Genomic DNA, 22148 nt, shown 5'->3' with positions numbered 1-22148 from the left:
TAAAGACTCTCAGACCATTAGAAACAAGATTTTGTTGTCTGATGAAACCAAGATTCAACTTTTTGGCCTGAATGTGACGCATCACGTCTGGAGGAAACCTATTAGCCCAGAACATTTTTTATGTTATTACATATAGCCGAAAATAACTTTTGGATATCAGTGCGGCGGGAACTAACCAGCATTCCGACCAGAAATACGACTTTCCCGAATTGAATCCTTTATTTTGAACCTTTCTGGCGCAGGCGTTGCGCTAGCGACCCACCTCGACAACATCCAGGGAAATTGCAGAGAGCCAAATCAAAATACAGAAATAGTCATAATAAACATTCATAAAAAATACAAGTGTTACACATCGGTTTAAAGATTAACTTCTCGTTAATCCAGCCGCTTTGTCAGATTTCAAAATGGCTTTACAACGAAAGCATACCATGCAATTATCTGAGGACAGCGACCCGCTTACAAAAGCATACAAACATTTTACAACCAAGGGAAGACCCTCCTGAATGGACACAGATGAATGGGAACTTATTGTCACCGTACGAAACATATACACGATGAACAATACCACTCAAATGGACGGCATATCATTCAAAACTTGTCAAATGTCATATGGCAAATGTCAAGTGTCGCACAGCAAAAATCCAATAGATGGCGAGCGCGCTCCATAGTAAATTTCATATTGCAAATGTACATCAAGTCAAGACCCAAGAGGCAAATTTGGATTATTATTATTTTTTTCAAGAACTTGTGTGTGTGTGTGTGTGTGTGTGTGTGTGTGTGTGTGTGTGTGTGTGTGTGTGTGTGTGTGTGTGTGTGTGTGTGTGTGTGTGTGTGTGTGTGTGTGTGTGTGTGTGTGTGTGTGTGTGTGTGTGTGTGTGTGTGTGTGTGTGTGAGAGAGAGAGACAGAGTTCTATCTTTGACATCTGTTGGGAGAAATGACTGATTTACAGTTCATGAGGGTTGTCTAATCACACATATGAAGTTTCGGAAAGATCTGACATTTTTAACCCTTCGAAACAGCCCCTATGACCCCAATTTAAGGTACTTCTGGATGACACAGGAAGCTGAAAGTTAAAACATATCCTCCTTGGGGTAGGCTCTTACATAATTGTGGGTTTTAAGTCTTTATGTTAAGAACTGACTGATTTACAGAGGGTTGAATGTGTGTGTGTGATTTCAGATAATCACAGAAATTCACAGAAATCTCGCAGTGCTCCGAAACCCACCTTAATGGATTCGTCTGAACACGTCACAACTGGATCTGTAACTTTTTTGGGGATTTTTATTTATTTATTTGAACAACACCAATTGTACATTGTACGATTTCTCTTAAATTACGAAGATAAAAGGCTGTTTTTTTTCCTGACACCGTACGTTCATGTAGCGCTCTATTCAAATTAGCGCTCTATTCAAATTAGCGCTCTATTTTTATTTTTGACCTTAAATCCCAGAATTTTGGCCTTAACTCAAAAATCGTTGGGTCTCGACGCCATCTTGTTTCTGGGATAACAGTCCATTAGTTCAAAACCTATGCTCACCGAGTTTCGTCTTCGAAGTCTATTCCGTTTAGGAGAAATGGCCATGTTGTGATTGGTGATGTCCTGTACATTTGACATAAGATTCCATTCGCCATCTGGTGGAATTTACCGGGACAGCGGAAAAATGACCAAAATGTCAGAGAAACTTAGTTCGATGACTTTCCGGAAGATCTGGCCCCGGTGCACGGCCCGCCGCCATCGGCTTTTGTAAAGGAATTACAAAAGTCAGAAATAACGATAAAATTAATCACGTACCTTTGAAGATCTTCATATGGTTGCAGTCACAAGAGTCCCAGCTACACAATAAACGTTTGTTTTGTTCCATAAAGTCCCACTTTTTATCCCAAAACCCAGTTTTGTTGGCACGTTTTGTTCAGTAATCCACTGGCTCAAAGGCTGGCTCAAATTTTGCTCAAATCCTCTGGGTCAAAACATGCAGACAAATACTTCCTAATAGTACCGGTAAAGGTTGTCGAAACATGTCAAACGATGTTTAAAATTAATCCTCAGGTTGTCAATTGTCTAAATAATCGATAATATTTCAACCGGACAATAGCGTATTCAATAGAAAGGAAAAACAATGAAGGGGCACACTCGGTCATGCGCAAAACCAGCACTGCATGATTCTACAGTCCACTGAGAGAAAGGTCTTATTCTTCTTCATTTTTCAGAAAACAAGACTGAAACAATGTCTTCTGGTGGAAGCCATATGAACTGCAATCTGGGTCCTAACCCATTAGATACTCTATAGGCATTCAATTGAAAATACCCACTTCCTGGATGGATTTTCCTCCGGTTTTCGCCTGCCATATCAGTTCTGTTATACTCACAGACATTATTTTAACAGTTTTTAAAACTTTAGAGTGTTTTCCATTCAAATCTATCCAAATCTATTTGCATATCCTAGCTTCTGGGCCTGAGTAGCAGGCAGTTTACTTTGGGCACGCTTCTCATCCAGACGTGAAAATACTGCCCCCAAGCCATAAGAAGTTAAAACCTCTTATGGCTGCAATCCCTGTACAGGGATTAACATCAGGGGAAATTTCAGAGTGACAACTAAAAATACAACGTCGTAACATTAAACATTCTTGAAAATGCAAGTGTCTTACATCCTTCAAAACATTAGAATCTTGGTAATCAAACTATGTTTTCCGATTTAAAATAGCTATTACAGAGAACAAATACCATGCTTTTGTTTGAGAAGAGCAATCAACAACAGAAACATTTTCCGCCATGACAGTTTTTGCACATTCACATCTGAAGGTAAAATTATGACTTTTACATTCTGATATCTTGCTCTTATTTCTCTTCCTGAGGGTCAAATGAAGTGCCGTTTTCTTTGATGAAATCAATTTTTATAGCCTAAATCGAAACATTTTGTAAACTGTTTGTGCCGTGAATTCCATGTCTATCAATTTTTTACGGAGCATTCGACGTAATTACACACCGTAAACAATCGTTTATCTAGTCATGGTTGGTTTCAGTGCATTCCTCTGGATGTTTGCAACACAGCTAAAAGTAATTGTTTTTTTTGTGGGGAGTATTGACCGAAGTGAACTGATTTGAAGACAACGAGCAATTACTTCCTTGCGCACCAATAATTTTAGCGAAGCTTCATTGATTGACTGTATTTCTGCCCAATGACCACTGATCTTCTTGAAATCTAGCTGGGTAGATAGCCAATGAGCTGAGATAAATGCCAGTATGTAATGGTTTTGGGTTGGACCACCATTCCTTGTTTGTAAATGCACGCGTAAGGAACTCCATTCTCGCCATGACTATCAGAGGATTTGCTGTGATGCTTGTTACGCGCAGCAGTATTTCGGAAAGTTGTATTTTCAACGATTTCATTGAAGATATCATGGCAAAAAAATCAGGAAAAGCGAAGTCAAAGTCTAAAGTGAAAGTGAAAAAGTGAAAGTGAGACAGATTTTTAGTTTGAGGAATCTTTGAGTGTTATGATTCAAACAGAAACTGAGGAGCTGTTTCTGCAAGGACAGGACGTACTTCTGGACGGGTAAGTGCTAATGCCGTTTTATGAAATATAAATATATATAAATATATTAAAAAAAAAAATATATATATATATATATATATATTTTGCAATTTGCAATGAAATGTGAGGTTTGGTTGTGTGTGTGTGTGTTGGTTTGTTTGGGTGTGTGTGTGTGTGTGTGTAAATATGTATGTGTGTATATATGTGATATTCCATGTTAGATATATATATTTTCAGATTATATTTTCATTTTTTTATTCAAATGGAATGGAGTAGAACAGCAAACACACACATGGCCACTGCGCCTGCTACTCCTCTCCATTTTCATATGAAATAGCCATTGGGTGCTGTTCAGGGGAGGGCAGGCCCACAACGATGGCCAGAGTTGAATGGAACAGCACTTCACCTTAGTGACTGTTCCCTCTGCTCTATACAATACATATCTGTTTATTTTATGTGATGATAAAAGGCTCATACAATACAAATATTTTTTAAATGTTTTCTTTCACAGTGATAGCGACTCCGACTGGGAGCCCCCGGTACCAAGCTGCCCCCTCTACCTCTGCCCCCAGTGGTGTTCATATGCCACAGTTCATTACTGCAGGCATGACTGTGCCTCAGGGCCGAAAGGGCACAGCATGGATGCGTCGTTGTGTTCTGTGTCGCATGAACTGCACCATTGTTCAGTTTGCCTATGCTTTACACCAGAAAGAGACTGCTATGGGACATGACACAGGCAGCAAAATATTGTGTAGAGGACTTCCAAAAGGTGTACTGTTTTAAAAAAATATGTATTTTCTAATATTTTTTAAAACATTTTGTGTGTGTGTGTGTGTGTTAGAATTGCTTTTTGATATGTTGTATATAGTTATTTGCACTGTTGTATATAGTTATAGGTCATTTCACCAATTCGGCCACTTGGGTACATTTGGGACACCTGGGTGACTTCATGCTAAATGTCATGTAGCTCACCCATTCCTGAAGTTATCAGTCTGAAACTTTGCACACCTACAGTTGCCCTCTTGTGTTATCCATCAAAATTATCTCCAGCATCCTATCTGACGGTGTGGCTATTCTAATACATGTGAAAAATGATGCTACAACAATAAAAAAATATAAAAAACTTTATCTTTTCTTCCACCAGATCTACTGTGTTATATTCTCCTACATTCAATTAACATTTCCACAAACTTCAGAATGTTTCCATTCAAATGATACCAAGAATATGCATATCATTGCCTCTGGGGCTGAGCTACAGGCAGTTAGATTAGGGTATGTCTTCAGGCGGAAATTGAGAACAAGGGATAAGAGGTTAAATATATTTTCAATACATTTTATTTAAATAATCTCCCCCATAACAAACCAAAAAGGCACATCGATAAAAATAAAGAGTCAACAACAAACCTTAGTCAACAACAAACTTGTTGTAACCAAAAGATTTGTAGGCGAAAAGGAGAATAAATCGCAGACTTCCCCCAGCCTAACATGAAAACTCTTACATCTCTGAAGTATGAAGTAATCAGGATCAATAATCTCATGAACAAGACCAAAATCAATTTCCAGTATTGTTTCGTTAAGGGTTGCTATTTTCAGCTAAAAGTCTAAAACTCGCAGGCGCATGCACATCCCTACTACTTTATACAAGCAACTGATAAAAATAATACGTTGATATCAAAATGTTCTCTTTTTTTGGTCAATCTAACCCTTTCAAGCGTACAGTAGAAATAAAGAATAAGATAGTTGTTAATTGAAGAATCAGGGCTTTTTGTCAAATCACAAAACCACATTAATACATCTGAAGTTACAGCTGGTTGCAGTGTTCATGGGTTGTTGTCAAGTAGTCCTTTATCTACTCTAGTACAGCGTTGTCACATGGACGTTGGCTGTCCAGCTAGAGGGGAAAGAAGATAGAGGTTATAACACGATACTATTCGATAACACAACAACACAGCATATCACTAAATGACACGGCACGACTCAACACAATATAACTGACATGACACAACACAGACAATAATAACAGGAGTTTTTATAAATGGTGACAGGTAGCCTCGTGGTTAGAGCATTGGGCCAGTAACTGAAAGGTCGCTAGTTAAAATCCCTGAGCTGAACATTTTGAAATTATGTGCCCTTGAGCAAGGCACTTAACCCTAATTGCTCCAGGGGTGCTGAACAATGGTGACCCCACTCTCAAGCAGAGTTGGGATATGCAAAAACATATTTCCAATTTACACATGTACATGTAAGCACCCACCAAATTATTATTATTAAGCTTTGATTCTAGTTGGCTCACTTTTCAGCTGGTACCCAGCTAAAGTCATACTCACTTTTGAATCGCATGTAGCAGGAGTTACAGTAGAGCTGTCGGTTACGTATTCTGACCTCAGCTCCGGCCTCCGATCCTCCGAGGTCAGACTTACAGTCGATACACTGGAGGATAGGGAGAGAGGGAAATGGTCAATGAGGGCTAGCCCAGATCGCTCACTCCCGGGTGGGGAGAGGAGAGGAAAGTTTCCCCCTGGACGAAAGACGAGTTCCACAGACAGAGGAGCCACGGGGAGAGTGCTAGACATATACCCATGGAGCCACAACCAGATAGACAGAGTCCATGAGAGACACCTGACACTTGACTGACAGACAGAGAGACCAATGAGATTATAAAAAACTGACAGTTCAAGCCCAAGTATACATGTAGGAACTTTTGGAAGCTCGTCATGATGTCAGCAGCAAGTGTTGGTGATAGGTAATAGTGAGGTGAAGGATTGATTAGTGAGGTTTGGCACAAATGCAGTCAGATTTCCTGAAATGCTCATAAAACCATGAAAACAATGTCCCAAACTGTTTGCCATTTCTGCAGCAAGTCATAGATCTTCGGGAATTTGGAAGAGCTGTATTTTTCAATTAACTAAAAAGCGAATGGAAACATTACTCCAGTCATGTTACACTGGAAACCTTAATTAAATGGTAATGATTGGCCACATTGGAAAAGTCATCAACTATCCATCTTTACAACCCAGTGGGACTTTGGACTTCTGTTTCCTTGGGTTTGTGTGTACGGTTATAAAGGATCAGACCAGATTGTGATCCATTCATGTTGGTTAGGTTAGTATAACATTAATCAGGATCAAGTTGTCCATATTAGTACAGTCTCATTCCGTGGATAAGGTTAGTACTGAGAGGATCAGGTAGGTTTAGTCTTTGCTATGGACCAATCATGACCTCAATCTCCAGGTCAGGTAGGTCCGGTCTTGAACTTTGAACTCTCACCTTGAAACAGGTCAAATGATAGCAGAGTCCCAGGGACTCGATGATCATGGCGGCTCCCTTGCCCAGCACCGTGTCACAGAACGTACAGACTTTCTTGCCACTCACTGACCTGAGAATACAGAATGCAGAACCATAACTTGAGTGGAGAACACAGACACACAGACTGGAGAACCGAGAATATACATGCCCTCCCACGCACCATCAACCACACTGGATAACTGAGAATACACACACATTCCTATTCAAACAAAAATACTTTCATAATTGTTCATGTTATATGTGTATTGGATGGTCACCTCCCTGACCAAGGCCCTTCTCCCCCGATTGCTCAATTTACCACAGGTAGACTCCAATGAAGTTGTAGAAACATCTCAAGAATGATCAATGGAAACATGATCCACCTGAGCTCAATTTTGAGTTACTTAGCCTACTCGAATAGAGAGGAATGTTATTTATGTTAGCTAGCTGGCTATCCAACACTGGAACTCTTCCAAGTCGAGATAAGCTTTTGGTTTTCTTAATTTATTACCACTGGGGGCCGCCTGTGTAAATTCTAAATTGCTTGCTGTACCCTGAACTGTGTGATAGTAGTGGATTTACTAATGAGTTAGTTCTAGTAGCTATGTATGACGTTAGCTAATATGGTTGACAATGATGTAGGCTGTGTGTAGTGGTTAGCGGTTATGGTATGAAGGTTTAGCTTGGAGAGGTCAAGACAGCTGTTGTGTTGTGCACTGTCCACAAGCAAAGGGAAAAGGTCAACGTTGATGAGAGAAGGAATTATACAACGAGAAAAGTGATAGTGCTGTTTGTATGTGGCTGCTATGAAAGTGAACTGTGTGTGTGGTGATCAGGGGTGTATTCATTCCGTCAATTCTGTTGAAAAAAGTTTCTTAATTGGAAGCAAATGAAATGGGGATAGACCTACCTGAATTTGTCCAATAGAAACTCTTGGAATGTTTTGCAACTGTTTGGACTAATGATTACAAACTAGATCAACTAGATGTAGGCAAGAGTGTGCAAGGCGGTATTGAATGTGTCACTGTCACCTTGTTTACTCCAATTTGTCTCTCGACATGTGCACCTACGTGATACAATTTATTTCGTAGGCTAGGTTGCAGCAACCTCATGATGGGTATAGGGATAATATGAGTGTCATGTAGTTGCCTAAACCTATCAATGTTACATTGAGCTGGGTGAATGGAATATGAATGACAGTCATTCAATATGCTGTAATATAAATAAATAAAAAAGAAACCGTGGTTCACGTTTGTGGTGAACACAAACGCCTAAGCACCGACATTTTGATGCATGTTAGCATTTGTTACTTTGAGCAAGGGCTTTTGGTGTTACCCTTAACCCCAGATCGAGAATCTGACTTTTAGCTCCGATATCTGACATTGTATCAGGGTTTGGGAGCAAATCTACTGACTCAGTTCTTTGGCAAGCAGCAGTGTGCCACGTGATTGGACGTTGGATGTTTTACCTGCTGCGTTGCTGTGAGGATGGGCGTGACTCGGGTTCGGGGCCAAGAGAAGGGGTGGGGGATGGCGAGGGTGAGCGCAGGGACCAGGAAGATAGGTTACACCCCCTGGCCTCTCTGAGGGAGCTCATGGAGAGGGAGGAGGGCAGGGTGGCTAAGCCAGGACGACTTCCGACCCCGCTGCCATAGCCACCACCACCGTAGGCAACACCACTATAGGAGGATGTAGTTTTGAGGCCAGAAAGGGCTAAATGAGGCCGGCTGTAGTTGGGGATGGACGAGGTGCTTCCCGGTGTCCATGACGAGCGCCAGGAAGAACGGGGCGCGGTGTCCAGGTTGTCCAGAGACTCGCCTCTGAAAAGTTTAACAGATTACCGGATGTTAGTGGATGTTAGCGGGTTAGCGTAAGCACCCAAATAGCCTGGATACCACAGGCCATTATGTTTCTGATTTAGCCAACTCTTTTGATAACTGCAACAGAAAAGAGACTGGCATCCAGGCTAGAGCCCAAAATGTTAAAGTCACTAAAAACAGTTACTTCTACTAAAATAGTTGTTGTAAATTATGTGTTAACATGTTACACACACTCATTCAAGCTAGCATTATACAGCATTAAACCCCTGGTGACCCAATCTAGGCAGTTTAGTGTGCTGTCCATGTTGGAACAGAGTAGTCACAAATCCATGGAAGGCGTGTCAGAGTTACTTGGAGTTGGTGTCAGAGTTATGTGGAGCTGTCCTAATATGGACGCCCATGTGAGTCCCAGGTAGAGTACCTTCTAATAGGGCATTTGAGGCTGGTATAACCCCTATCCATCATTCAACACACACATTGTACTGTACTGATCCACTTCCCCCATGCCAGCGGAGCCCCAGTCAAGCCCCAGGAAAAGTACCTCCTGATGGGGCTGACAGTGGGGTCCTTGCTGTTGGTGGTGCTGGTGGAGCGTTGGCGGATCCAGCTGTTGTCTGTGGCCAGGTTGGTCTTCTTCTTCATCTCCTGCAGGATCTGCTGCCTCTCCAGCTCCGCCTGGGGTACGCTCTGCTGGCCCTTCCTCCCCAATCCTTCGCCTATCCCACAGCTGCTAGTCACTGTGGGCCAATGAGAGAGAAGAGGGAATCAGAAAATAAAGATGAGTCAATGGGAGAGGAGAGGGTGTCAGGGGATAGACATGAGAGCCAATCAGAATGGATGGAAGCCCAGAAATAGACTGTAGACCAGTGATTCATCCAGGAAACACCAATAAGACCAGTGATTCATCATTGTGACAGAGCCACTGGAGAGGACAGATTCATTTTCTGTATTCAGCTTCAGTGACCAATAGGACATGATCAAGACATATTATAAAATCTGGAAGTGTCTGTTTGTATATTCATTCATGCTAAATGCGATTGATCGGCTGAGCTGGTTGGTTGACTGGGTCCTGCATTGATTAGACAGGAGTGGTCAGGAGCGGTCGAGGTTGTGAACCACACCTCTTTCTGGCTCTCTGTATCTCATGGCGTTTAGGATGTTTCTCCTCTCCAACTCCAGTTCTGATGCAGCCCGGAGACTCTGGGCCTTTTTGTCTGCTTTACGTCTCAACTCCTCCTCCAGTAACCTCTGGGCCATGCCCCCCGAGCTGCCGTACCAGCCTGGGCACAGTGTGTACAGTATTCACACTCACTGACATACAGTTACTTACACGGGTGCACGCACACACACGCACACACACACACGCACGCACGCACGCACGCACGCACGCACGCACGCACGCACGCACGCACACACACACACACACCTTCCCTTGCTAATTTGAGCAGCTAAGTAATGGTTCAACTTCCACCGAAGGTCAATAAGGATGAACTACTATTGATGAATACATGAGGACATTAGTAAATCCCCACTGACCTTTAGTTTTCTCCACGTCGTCCAGCTCTGGAGTAGATTTCGACTTTGCCCTGCCAATCACAACAAAATACATTTAGGGGCTGATAATCAAGAAAATTCATTATCTCTCAAATCAATGTACACTGTAAAACACATTATTGATTTACTAGTCTATGTGGTACCAAATGGTACCCTATTCCCTACAAAGTGTACTACATTTGACCAGGGCCCTTGGGGCTCTTTGTGTTTTAAAATGCGTACAGTTCAATACATGAACACATACAGTACATGAGTGGCCTGCAATGGAAATAAACCTTCAGGCTTTGTTGCATAATCTCTATGATACCACTTTTTTTACTTTAGTGCCCCTTGACTTTTTCAAAAAAAAAATTTACGATACAGCCTTATTCTAAAATGGATTAAATGTTATTTTTTCAGACACAGACAGACAGACAGACAGACAGACAGACAGACAGACAGAGAATAAGGAACAGACGGACAGACAGACAGACAGACAGACAGACAGACAGACAGACAGACAGACAGACAGACAGACAGACAGACAGACAGACAGACAGACAGACAGACAGACAGACAGACAGACAGACAGACAGACAGACAGACAGACAGACAGACAGACAGACAGGACAAAACACATACAGAGAAGACAAAACACAGGCAGACCATTAGTGGGGTTTAGAGGTTACAATACAATGTAAAGTAGACAGGCAACAATTAATTATTAATGAACTAAATGGTAATGTTTCATATACTGCAGTGAGTTGGTGTTTACAATAAGCATTTGAAGATTTAGCACACACAAATCTTAAAGCCTTTAACATTATGTCTGTAATGACAAAAGCGCTACAGAAGATAGCTTGCTTCAGCAAGACCACTACTGTTATGCGTCATTCTTCTTTTTTATTAGTGTGCTTGCTTCAGCAAGACCACTACTGTTATGCGTCATTCTTCTTTTTTATTGGTGTGCTTGCTTCAGCAAGACCACTACTGTTATGCATCATTCTTCTTTTTTATTGGTGTGCTTGCTTCAGCAAGACCACTACTGTTATGCGTCATTCTTCTTTTTTATTGGTGTGCTTGCTTCAGCAAGACCACTACTGTTATGCGTCATTCTTTTTTATTAGTGTGCTAGCTTCAGCAAGACCACTACTGTTATGAGTCATTCTTCTTTTTTATTAGTGTGCTTCCTTCAGCAAGACCACTACTGTTATGCGTCATTCTTCTTTTTTATTAGTGTGCTTGCTATTTTTATTATCCATCAATTTAATTCTTTAACCTCTCTTTGCCCTTGCCATCCCCCAACCACTCTTTATCTTTCCATCAACCCAACTATGGGTACTCAAGTACGGGTTTTCGGAAAGGCCCACTATTTAACTCATTCAACTTCTGTTCAGCTTGAACTCTACATTTGCCAATTTATCCTCCTCCCACTGCCAGAAAAATATATATTTTTAGACTGCACACAAATGATATGTACTTTTTCAAAATTAGGGGAGGGAACTGGGTAGGATGAGAAGGGAGAATTATGGAGGAAAAACAACATTATTGCAAATCTTTATCATTGTAAAAAGCATCACTGAAAAACTGGGGGGGGATACAAAATTCCGGTAATGTATACTGGAGCATCATCTATAAGTGACTTTGTTCGGCTACATAATCAATTTGAGATACTTTAGGATCATTTGTACATGATGTGCGAAAAATGCTAACATAGGTACAACGACTTGCATTAGATTAGTGCCACAAATGTTAAAAGTTAGCATTTGGAAACAGTGCCAGAGAAACTTAAACAAAGCATGGATTGCTGTTATACCTTGTCCATAGACTGCTTACAGGGTAAGGAAACCAATATGTAATTTTGTAATTTGGGTGAACTGAACCTTTAAAGAAAATAAATATTATTATTATTAACCATTGCTGCTGCTGCTCCTGCATTTTCTCTTTCTCCCTGTGTTGTTGTTTAGCAGCCTCCTGGTACCTCCTCTCCTCCCTCTCCTCCTCCTTTCTCCTCTGCCATCTCAGCTCCTCCTTTTCCCTCTGTCTCCTCTCCTCATCCTCCTGCTTCTCCCTCTGCCTCTCCTCCTGAAGACGCAGCAGCTCTTGCTCCTTCTCCTCCGTCCTCCTCCCCTCCTCCCACTGTTGCCGCTCCTCCTCCACTCTCCTCCTCTCTTCCTCCTCCTGTCTTCTCTGTGCTTCCTCCTCTACCCTCCTCCCCCTTTCCTCCTCTTGGGCTTCCTTGTCCTCCCAGGGCATGGTAGGCTGGCGGAGGGGGGAGAGGGGGCTGATACTCCTGCTGTCCATCTCCAGGCCCCTCGGCTCCTGGGGAACAGACAGTAAAGGGTTCAAGCCAAAGTCCTGAGTTACAACCAGAAAATTACATTGCTAAAGTGATATGGTTCCTCACCTCTTGGTGGTGTCTTCCCCCTTCTGTCACAGCCTCCTGCTGGGCCCGACGCCACTCCTCCTCCAGTTTCTCCTGGTCACGACGGTATTTCTCCTGATCACAAACACGCACACAGAGAGAGACAGGTTACTGTACTGTATGCACACACACACACACACACACACACACACACACACACACACACACACACACACACACACACACACACACACACACACACACACACACACACACACATAAACACACATTCAGAGTTTATCAAGCACTTTGGTCGCCGGCCCCCTACTGACAACCACTTTTAATCACAATTTGATGTAAGAGGAAAATAGTCTCTCTTGTTAAACAATAGAAATAGAAAGTTCTGGTTTCATGGTAAAGACAAGGAAAGTGCTTCAACTCATTCAACAATTGACAGCCCTTAATATCCAGCCCAAAAAATAATTTCCACATTTTAGTCTACCAAAACCTAAGTAAAGGGCAATTGGAAGACAAGGATTAGATGAAGTCGACCTAACTCCTGAGAACGAAAACAATCCCAAAGTTTCACCTTCAACCGCTCAGCTCTACATTCCAGCTTCGTTCCCCAGAGTAGGTGAACCTTGTTAGATTTTCTGCCAAGCTTCTATGTCTCATTAAGAAATTAGGCCGTTTGACCTGCGGGGAATACAGAGTGGAGGAATAACGAGCCTTGGCTTCTAGTCTCCAGCTGCTCTGCAGGGGTCAGGCTGGACACATTTTTATCTCTCTACCTCCATAAATAGACCTTGGGAGTAATTCACAATGTGCGCACACACACACACACACACACACACACACACACACACACACACACACACACACACACACACACACACACACACACACACACAAACAAACAAACAAACAAAACAATCAAAAACACACACAACAATCAACTCCCCACCCCACACACTGTTACCTGTAGGAGTCTCTCCTGCTCCTTCTGCCATTTCTCCTGCCTCCTGCGCTCCTCCTCCGGGTCACAGGACAAGCGGTTAGAGGAGGGAGCGATGGAGGCAACGGGCATCTGATGGAGGAGAGGAAGAAGAGAGTAGAGAAGAGACATTGCCATTATTCCTTTATAGGTGAACACATTTATCCTGCAAATACACAAATTACTTTATTGTTTTTTTCTTCATCTGATGTTTGAATATAAGTAATTCTTACAGTATCTTAATCACACTTAATCAACAAAGCTATTTGAGTCTCCCCAACCCTTATACATATTGTCATGCATATCACTTGTTTTTCATTCAAATGTTTCATTGTTTATGTATTAACATGCTACCCATGTACAGCATTTCAGTGTCTATGACTGATGAAAAGATGAAAAGTTCAAACTTGAGCTGTTAGTTATATTAGTTATATTATTCCTCCAGTCAACCTTTTCAAAGTGAGCCACAGATGCTTCAGTTCACCATCCAATTTCAAAGATTGAGTTAATGTCACAAAGGTTGGGACTAGCATTTTCGAGTTTAAGAGGGCTCAGGATCCTGCCCCTGGTGTGGTAGTTAAATAACCCATTACTATCCCACACAGTAAAGATGTCACTCAAATTGATGGGTCAATGCATTGTAAAAACTTAAGAACATAAACATGTACTTGAGAGAAAAAAAACAACCACTTGCGTGTAAACATTTTGTAAATATTAAATAGAATTGCTTACATCTGATTTTGCTGACTCTGATCCTCCTTGAAAAAGAATAACAATCATCAAATAAATCGATCTAATGTTAACAGTCACATCTCAGAGTGCTATACAGCATTTAGTATATGCTGCCATGAGAAGCATTGTTCCTGTATTCTAAAATACTACATCATTGTCATGTTTGTTAAGAAAGATAAAAGTTTGCTAAAGCAGACACACAGACTGACACCTAGTATAGATATAATACATGTATTTAAATATCACACACCTGGAGGCTACACAAGCTACCATACAGACCAAAAGCTGACAGGCTTGTTCAAATCTCAACTCTTATCTGAGGTTGAGTGTGTGTTCAGATTTGACTGTTCAACTTCAAAAACTTTTAAATGCTGTTTAAACTTTAACCAAACCCTCAGCTATAATTTGAGATTTTAAATCAAGCCTGAAGCAAACAAGATGCATTTAAAATTCACCTACAGTCTTATACAGTCCTTATACAGACCTACAGTCCAATATTGCCACAAAGAGTCTATGATTTTGGCAGAATAACAGTCTGCTGAATATTACTATTACTGCTGAATAGTAGGTCCCAAAATACTGTTGGTGTGTTACCAAAGTACATCACACTAACTAGATTAAACTTATTAATATCTCATCATTTTTGTTTTTTAATGGATATAACAACAAACATGCACAAGATGCAAAGAGTAAAAAAAAGTCAACAGTCACCAAAATGCATGTTGATGCATGCAAACGCATTGGCTATTAGTAATAGCACAAGAGCAAAAGCACAGCAAAGCATGCAAGGTTGAAAAGGAGGGGAGCCAATGTGTGACACCTGGACATCATACCAACATACTGTACCTTTCACCTGACAGCATATGACACCCGAGTTAGCCTTGTGATGGCACTACTTTCTAGGCTTATGGCTTAGTGAATAGCCCAGGACCCATGCACTACATGACCAAAAGTATGTGGACACCTGCTCGTAAAACATCTCATTCCAAAATCATGGGCATTAATATGGAGTTAGTCCCCCCTGCTGCTAAAACAGCCTCCACTCTTCTGGGAAGTATTTCCAATAAATGGTGGAACGCTGCTGCGGGTACTTGCTTCCATTCAGTCACAAGAGCATTAGTGAGGTCGTGCACTGATGTTGGGTGATTAGGCCTGGCTCGCAGTCAGCGTTCCAATTCATCCTAAAGGTGTTCGATGGGTTTTTATTTATTTTAATTGTATTTTTTTTTTTTACCTTTATTTAACTAGGCAAGTCAGTTAAGAACTGGTTGGAGCGAGCAGTCGCATCCGCACTTCGGTCTGCACTTCGGTCTGCAGGTAGTATAACTTTTCATTACATTTCATTACATTTCATTATAGTACAACGGTTTGATTTGTCTAATCTTAGCAATTTCTTCTTAGCTAGCTACATAGCCGTCTTTGTATCAAAGATAATTGCGTAATTATCGTATTTCGTCGTCCTAACGTATCTGCCCAGCAGCTAGCCAGCAGCTAGCCAGCTAGCTAACGCCCACCGTCTACATAGCTAGCTACATAGCCGTCTCTGTAGCTAGCTACATAGCCGTCTCTGTATCAAAGATAATTGTGTAGATAATTGTGTAGTCTAGAGCGATTTTCTAGGTTACCTAGCCAGCTATTGTCGTTCTTTTAACGCAACGTAACGTAATCAACACTGCTAGCTAGCTAGCCAGCTAGCCCCTGAATCAACAACGCAGCCAGCTATTTGTCGTCCTTAACGTAGGAGACACTGCTAGCTAGCCAACAGCTAGCCAACGTCTACCGATTAGAACTCAACAACCCGGTCGCATTCCGCCTCGCTCCACAGGTAGTATCACAGTTTCATTTCATTTCATTACAGTACAACGGTTTGATTTGTTTGATCGTAGCTAGCTACATAGCTAGCTACATAGCCGTCTCTGTATCAAAGATAATTGTGTAGTCTAGAGCGATTTTCTAGGTTACCTAGCCAGCTATTGTCGTTCTTTTAACGCAACGTAACGTAATCAACACTGCTAGCTAGCCAGCTAGCTCCCGAATCAACATCGCAGCCACTGCCAGTTAGCCTACAAAGTCAACAACGCAGCCACTGCCAGCTAGCCTACTTCAGCAGTACTGTATCATTTTTAATCATTTTAGTCAATAAGATTCTTGCTACGTAAGCTCAACTTTCTGAACATTCGAGACGTGTAGTCCACTTGTCATTCCAATCTCCTTTGCATTAGCGTAGCCTCTTCTGTAGCCTGTCAACTATGTGTCTGTCTATCCCTGTTCTCTCCTCTCTGCACAGACCATACAAACGCTCCACACCGCGTGGCCGCGGCCACCCTAATCTGGTGGTCCCAGCGCGCACGACCCACGTGGAGTTCCAGGTCTCCGGTAGCCTCTGGAACTGCCGATCTGTGGCCAACAAGGCAGAGTTCATCTCAGCCTATGCCTCCCTCCAGTCCCTCGACTTCTTGGCACTGACGGAAACATGGATCACCACAGATAACACTGCTACTCCTACTGCTCTCTCTTCGTCCGCCCACGTGTTCTCGCACACCCCGAGAGCTTCTGGTCAGCGGGGTGGTGGCACCGGGATCCTCATCTCTCCCAAGTGGTCATTCTCTCTTTCTCCCCTTACCCATCTGTCTATCGCCTCCTTTGAATTCCATGCTGTCACAGTTACCAGCCCTTTCAAGCTTAACATCCTTATCATTTATCGCCCTCCAGGTTCCCTCGGAGAGTTCATCAATGAGCTTGATGCCTTGATAAGCTCCTTTCCTGAGGACGGCTCACCTCTCACAGTTCTGGGCGACTTTAACCTCCCCACGTCTACCTTTGACTCTTTCCTCTCTGCCTCCTTCTTTCCACTCCTCTCCTCTTTTGACCTCTCCCTCTCACCTTCCCCCCCTACTCACAAGGCAGGCAATACGCTCGACCTCATCTTTACTAGATGCTGTTCTTCCACTAACCTCATTGCAACTCCCCTCCAAGTCTCCGACCACTACCTTGTATCCTTTTCCCTCTCGCTCTCATCCAACACTTCCCACACTGCCCCTACTCGGATGGAATCGCGCCGTCCCAACCTTCGCTCTCTCTCCCCCGCTACTCTCTCCTCTTCCATCCTATCATCTCTTCCCTCTGCTCAATCCTTCTCCAACCTATCTCCTGATTCTGCCTCCTCAACCCTCCTCTCCTCCCTTTCTGCATCCTTTGACTCTCTATGTCCCCTATCCTCCAGGCCGGCTCGGTCCTCCCCTCCCGCTCCGTGGCTCGACGACTCATTGCGAGCTCACAGAACAGGGCTCCGGGCAGCCGAGCGGAAATGGAGGAAAACTCCGCCTCCCTGCGGACCTGGCATCCTTTCACTCCCTCCTCTCTATATTTTCCTCTTCTGTCTCTGCTGCTAAAGCCACTTTCTACCACTCTAAATTCCAAGCATCTGCCTCTAACCCTAGGAAGCTCTTTGCCACCTTCTCCTCCCTCCTGAATCCCCTCCCCCTCCTCCCTCTCTGCAGATGACTTCGTCAACCATTTTGAAAAGAAGGTCGACGACATCCGATCCTCGTTTGCTAAGTCAAACGACACCGCTGGTTCTGCTCACACTGCCCTACCCTGTGCTCTGACCTCTTTCTCCCCTCTCTCTCAGATGAAATCTCGCGTCTTGTGACGGCCGGCCGCCCAACAACCTGCCCGCTTGACCCTATTCCCTCCTCTCTTCTCCAGACCATTTCCGGAGACCTTCTCCCTTACCTCACCTCGCTCATCAACTCATCCCTGACCGCTGGCTACGTCCCTTCCATCTTCAAGAGAGCGAGAGTTGCACCCCTTCTGAAAAAACCTACACTCGATCCCTCCGATGTCAACAACTACAGACCAGTATCCCTTCTTTCTTTTCTCTCTCCAAAACTCTTGAACGTGCCGTCCTTGGCCAGCTCTCCCGCTATCTCTCTCAGAATGACCTTCTTGATCCAAATCAGTCAGGTTTCAAGACTAGTCATTCAACTGAGACTGCTCTTCTCTGTATCACGGAGGCGCTCCGCACTGCTAAAGCTAACTCTCTCTCCTCTGCTCTCATCCTTCTAGACCTATCGGCTGCCTTCGATACTGTGAACCATCAGATCCTCCTCTCCACCCTCTCCGAGTTGGGCATCTCCGGCGCGGCCCACGCTTGGATTGCGTCCTACCTGACAGGTCGCTCCTACCAGGTGGCGTGGCGAGAATCCGTCTCCTCACCACGTGCTCTCACCACTGGTGTCCCCCAGGGCTCTGTTCTAGGCCCTCTCCTATTCTCGCTATACACCAAGTCACTTGGCTCTGTCATAACCTCACATGGTCTCTCCTATCATTGCTATGCAGACTTTTGCTATTGCTATTGTTAATCCTAGACGTTTCCACTTCTCAATAACCACACTTACAGTTGACTGGGGAAGCTCTAGCACGGCAGAAACTGACTTGGTGGAAAGGTGGCATCATATGACCGTGCCACATTGAAAGTCACTGAGCTCTTCAGTAAAGCCATTCTACTGCCAATGTTTGTCTATGGAGATTACATGACTGTGTGTTCGATTTTATAGACCTGATCGCAACGGGTGTGGCTGAAATAGCCAAATCCACTAATGTGAAGGGGTGTCCACAAACTTTTGTAAGATAAAGTATAGTGTATATCGCTATCCTATATGGCTCTGGAACAGACTAGAATTGATCATTGATCAAAACACACAAGCAAGAAGTGAGAATTTTGTAACCACTTCTATGGAGTCCAGTAGATTGGTATGTTGGTATGGCATTCTGACATGCTGTCTCCCCTTTGGTGCTTCAAAGTGTTGGTGAAAACACAACTTTCTAGTCAAGTGTATCCCAACCCTCTACTGAGGGATCCTCAGACGGTTCTCAATTTGGTTTTAACCCTGAACTAGCCACCTGATTCAACTAATCAAGGCCTTTGTGATTAGTTGTCAACTCAGAGCTGCAACAGAAATGTAGATAGATCGCTGGTCCCACAAGAGAGGGTTGGGAAATACTGGTCTAGACTCATCGAGCTCAGTGTCTCTGGGAGAATCACCACACACTCAACCCTGTTTATTACAGAGGTAGACCAGCGCACTGAAACTGGGCCCTGAGAAGCCCGGGTGTGGGAGGGAGGGGGAGACCAGTGGAGTTACACTCACTCAGTACCAGATCAGATGGAAAAAAGCAGTAGATTTTAAGCAGCGGGCCCAACATGGATCCCTAGGGAACTCCTGAGTATTCAACTGTTTGTCTCAATCTTTCCATAATCATGATTAGGTTAATAAGTCATAGATGAAACAAAACCTGTACACTAGGAAGGTCCTTAGGAGAACCACTGGGATAGATAGAAAGAGATGGAAGCCTAGAGCACCCAGCCTCTTGATAGTTACACAGACCATTGATAATAACCCTTCACCAACACCAGGACTCGATCAGGGGTGTTTTACCTTGTTCAAAAAACTCTGACCTCCGTTTAAAATTTTTCATGGATATGGGTTCTACATGAGAGATGGAAAAATCAGAACAGGGTCAGAGAGAAACTTTGAAGTAATAGCTTCAATCATGCAGGCACATGCACAGATATGGTTCTACCTGTGCAGAGCACATGCCCCTTTGCCCTTCCAATCTCCAAATTGCCCTTTTGGGTGGTAGTATTTTTTTTGTATACATATTTTGTCACTGTTGTTTGGAACCTACTGCCCGCAAGACAAGCCTTTAAGTTCACTAGCCACCATCCTTTCTGTTGGTTGCACCTGTTGATCTGCCCTGCATGGAGCTTGCGTGCGCCGGTTGCGCCTTTTGCCCAGTCTGTCCTGTACTGAGAATCCGTGCACCTGTTATCCAAACATGTATGCCTTGAGAGATGCGGTCACTGGTTGAGTGTGTGTAGCTAGCTAGTTTAAATATCAACAATCAACAAGTTTGGATTGTCACAGCAGCATAACATTTGATTAACACTTGATTTAGCCTACAGCATGATCAATATTCAGTCTGGTTAGCTGATATGTGCAACAGAGAGAGGCAGTAAGACACAGAGGTAAATCACAATCAGTAAAAGAAATTAAGGTGGCTAACAAGCGGATTTACATCAATCATCTACATCAATGGTCAGCTGATTGCCCACACTCTTTTCCCAATGTCAATTATGTCTCACGGAGTCACTGCAACAGAGGCATATGGTATGTTATAATTTTCGAGATATGAATTGTGAAAGCTCTGTGCACGGCCCTGCTATCATGGCATGGGGAACTTCAATCAAGATCTCCATTCTCCACTATTGGACACATAACAACTACATTAGGATTATGTCATCACACTGAAAATAAAAACAATCATATGCAGGGCCAGCTCCGGGCATAAGCAAATTTCTTGGGGGGGAACTCAGTTGGGGTCTGAACTTACTCTTGAGAGTGAGAATAGTACAATACACAAGGTGTAAGTTCAAAATGTGGTTGTGCATCAGCAGTTTTCTTCTTGTTTTGTCAGTCATTGACAGTAACTCAATTATCCATGTCATTTAACCATTTTTTTGATCGATAAGTTAGTCCAGCCAGTTATCTAAACTTGTATGAATCATTGCAGAATACCAACCGGGCACGCAGGGCATTGTTTTGTTAGTCACTCTCACTCAGATATCATTAAAATTGCAAAATGTGTAGAATTGCAAGAAATTAGCTTTAAAACTGAAAAATATATATTTCAGTCCCTTGAAAATTTCTTGGAATTGCATGATATTTTTTTATAAAATCCCCCCATCAAAAAATCTACACCCGATTGCAAAATGTGTAGACTTGCAGGAAAAAAACATACATTTTTCACCCCACCGTCAAAAGGGGGCCACTAAAAAAAATTGCCCTCTTGGTGGTCTCCCATAGGGCCCCCAAAGGTCTAGAGCTTTTTGTTCTTAACTGACTTGCCTAGGTAAATAAATAAAAAACTATATGAATGATGGAGATGAGTTTGCCTTTTTTCCCCCAAAATGTCAATTAAGGTGCTCCAAAGCTTTTTACTATCATTCTTTATGTCATTTATCTTTGTTTCATAGTGTAGTTTCTTCTTCTTTTTATTCAGTTTAGTCACATGATTTCTCAATTTGCAATACGTTTGCCAATTCGTTCTGCAGCCAGACTTATTTGCCATTCCTTTTGCCATTCCTTTTTTCAAATCCTCATCAATCTATGGGGATTTAATAGTTTTTACAGTCATTTTCTTAATGGGTGAATGCTTATTAGTAACTGGAATAAGCAATTTCATAACTGTGTCAAAGTGCAGTGTCTGTTTGCTCCTCATTACACACCACAGACCAACAAATATTCTTTACATCAACAACATAGGATTCACTACAAAAGTAGTAAATACGTGATCAATACATCTTGATGATTTCATTCCTGTGCTGTTTGGAACTACCCTGGTAGGTTGACTGATAACCTGAACCAGGTTGCAGGCACTGGTTACAGTTTGAAGCTTTTTCTTGCGTGGGCAGCTTGATTGAAAGCCAGTCAATATTTTTATCACTCAGAAAATGTTATCAGTACATTGTATTAATATAGATTCAATGTGACCATGCAACAAACCAAAATCTATTTTTTTTCACAATGATGTGCTATGTCAATGTCCTTACCAACCTTGGCACAACATGTTTGCAACTTTTGGAAAATATACCTCTGTTGATGTCACATACATTATCAAGAATTTCACATGTTATCCAGATACTGACTTTTAGCACTTGGTAGTCTATAGCATGGTGGTAAGCTGCCATCAGGAAACCAGGCATATGTTGCGGGTCACTACTTCACAGGAGAGCCACTTGAATGTAAACTTTAAAGAAAATCTAAATGTGGTTATGGGCAGAAATGCCTTCACAAACATGTGAACTTTCATGTGCCTTAATA

The 22148-nt window shown here is 42.7% G+C and overlaps 1 protein-coding gene across 9 annotated transcripts in view; it reads right to left on the bottom strand.

The window, feature by feature from the left end:
- Nucleotides 1-4851: 4851 nt before the first annotated feature.
- The window catches only part of LOC115107102 (LIM domain only protein 7-like), a 118750-nt gene continuing 101453 nt past the window's right edge, over nucleotides 4852-22148 (bottom strand). For 6 of the 9 annotated variants that reach the window (XM_029630508.2, XM_029630519.2, XM_029630552.2 and 3 more), the window contains 12 exons: nucleotides 19704-19754; nucleotides 14263-14288; nucleotides 13516-13623; nucleotides 12579-12671; nucleotides 12087-12493; nucleotides 10175-10224; nucleotides 9760-9918; nucleotides 9180-9375; nucleotides 8288-8638; nucleotides 6802-6910; nucleotides 5862-5964; nucleotides 4852-5425 (listed from right to left, as the gene is read on the bottom strand). In XM_029630508.2, the coding sequence (XP_029486368.2) occupies nucleotides 5403-5425; nucleotides 5862-5964; nucleotides 6802-6910; nucleotides 8288-8638; nucleotides 9180-9375; nucleotides 9760-9918; nucleotides 10175-10224; nucleotides 12087-12493; nucleotides 12579-12671; nucleotides 13516-13623; nucleotides 14263-14288; nucleotides 19704-19754 (1676 nt within the window). In that variant the 3' untranslated portion in view covers nucleotides 4852-5402. The remainder of the gene's footprint in view (nucleotides 5426-5861; nucleotides 5965-6801; nucleotides 6911-8287; nucleotides 8639-9179; nucleotides 9376-9759; nucleotides 9919-10174; nucleotides 10225-12086; nucleotides 12494-12578; nucleotides 12672-13515; nucleotides 13624-14262; nucleotides 14289-19703; nucleotides 19755-22148) is intronic. The other 3 variants (XM_029630544.2, XM_029630579.2, XM_029630561.2) reach the window with 2 other exon arrangements.

The sequence above is a fragment of the Oncorhynchus nerka genome, linkage group LG3 (assembly GCF_034236695.1).
Source record: "Oncorhynchus nerka isolate Pitt River linkage group LG3, Oner_Uvic_2.0, whole genome shotgun sequence".
Lineage (NCBI taxonomy): Eukaryota > Metazoa > Chordata > Actinopteri > Salmoniformes > Salmonidae > Oncorhynchus > Oncorhynchus nerka.
Note: the sequence above shows the minus strand (reverse complement) of the source record. Positions and strands in the feature narration are given on the sequence as shown.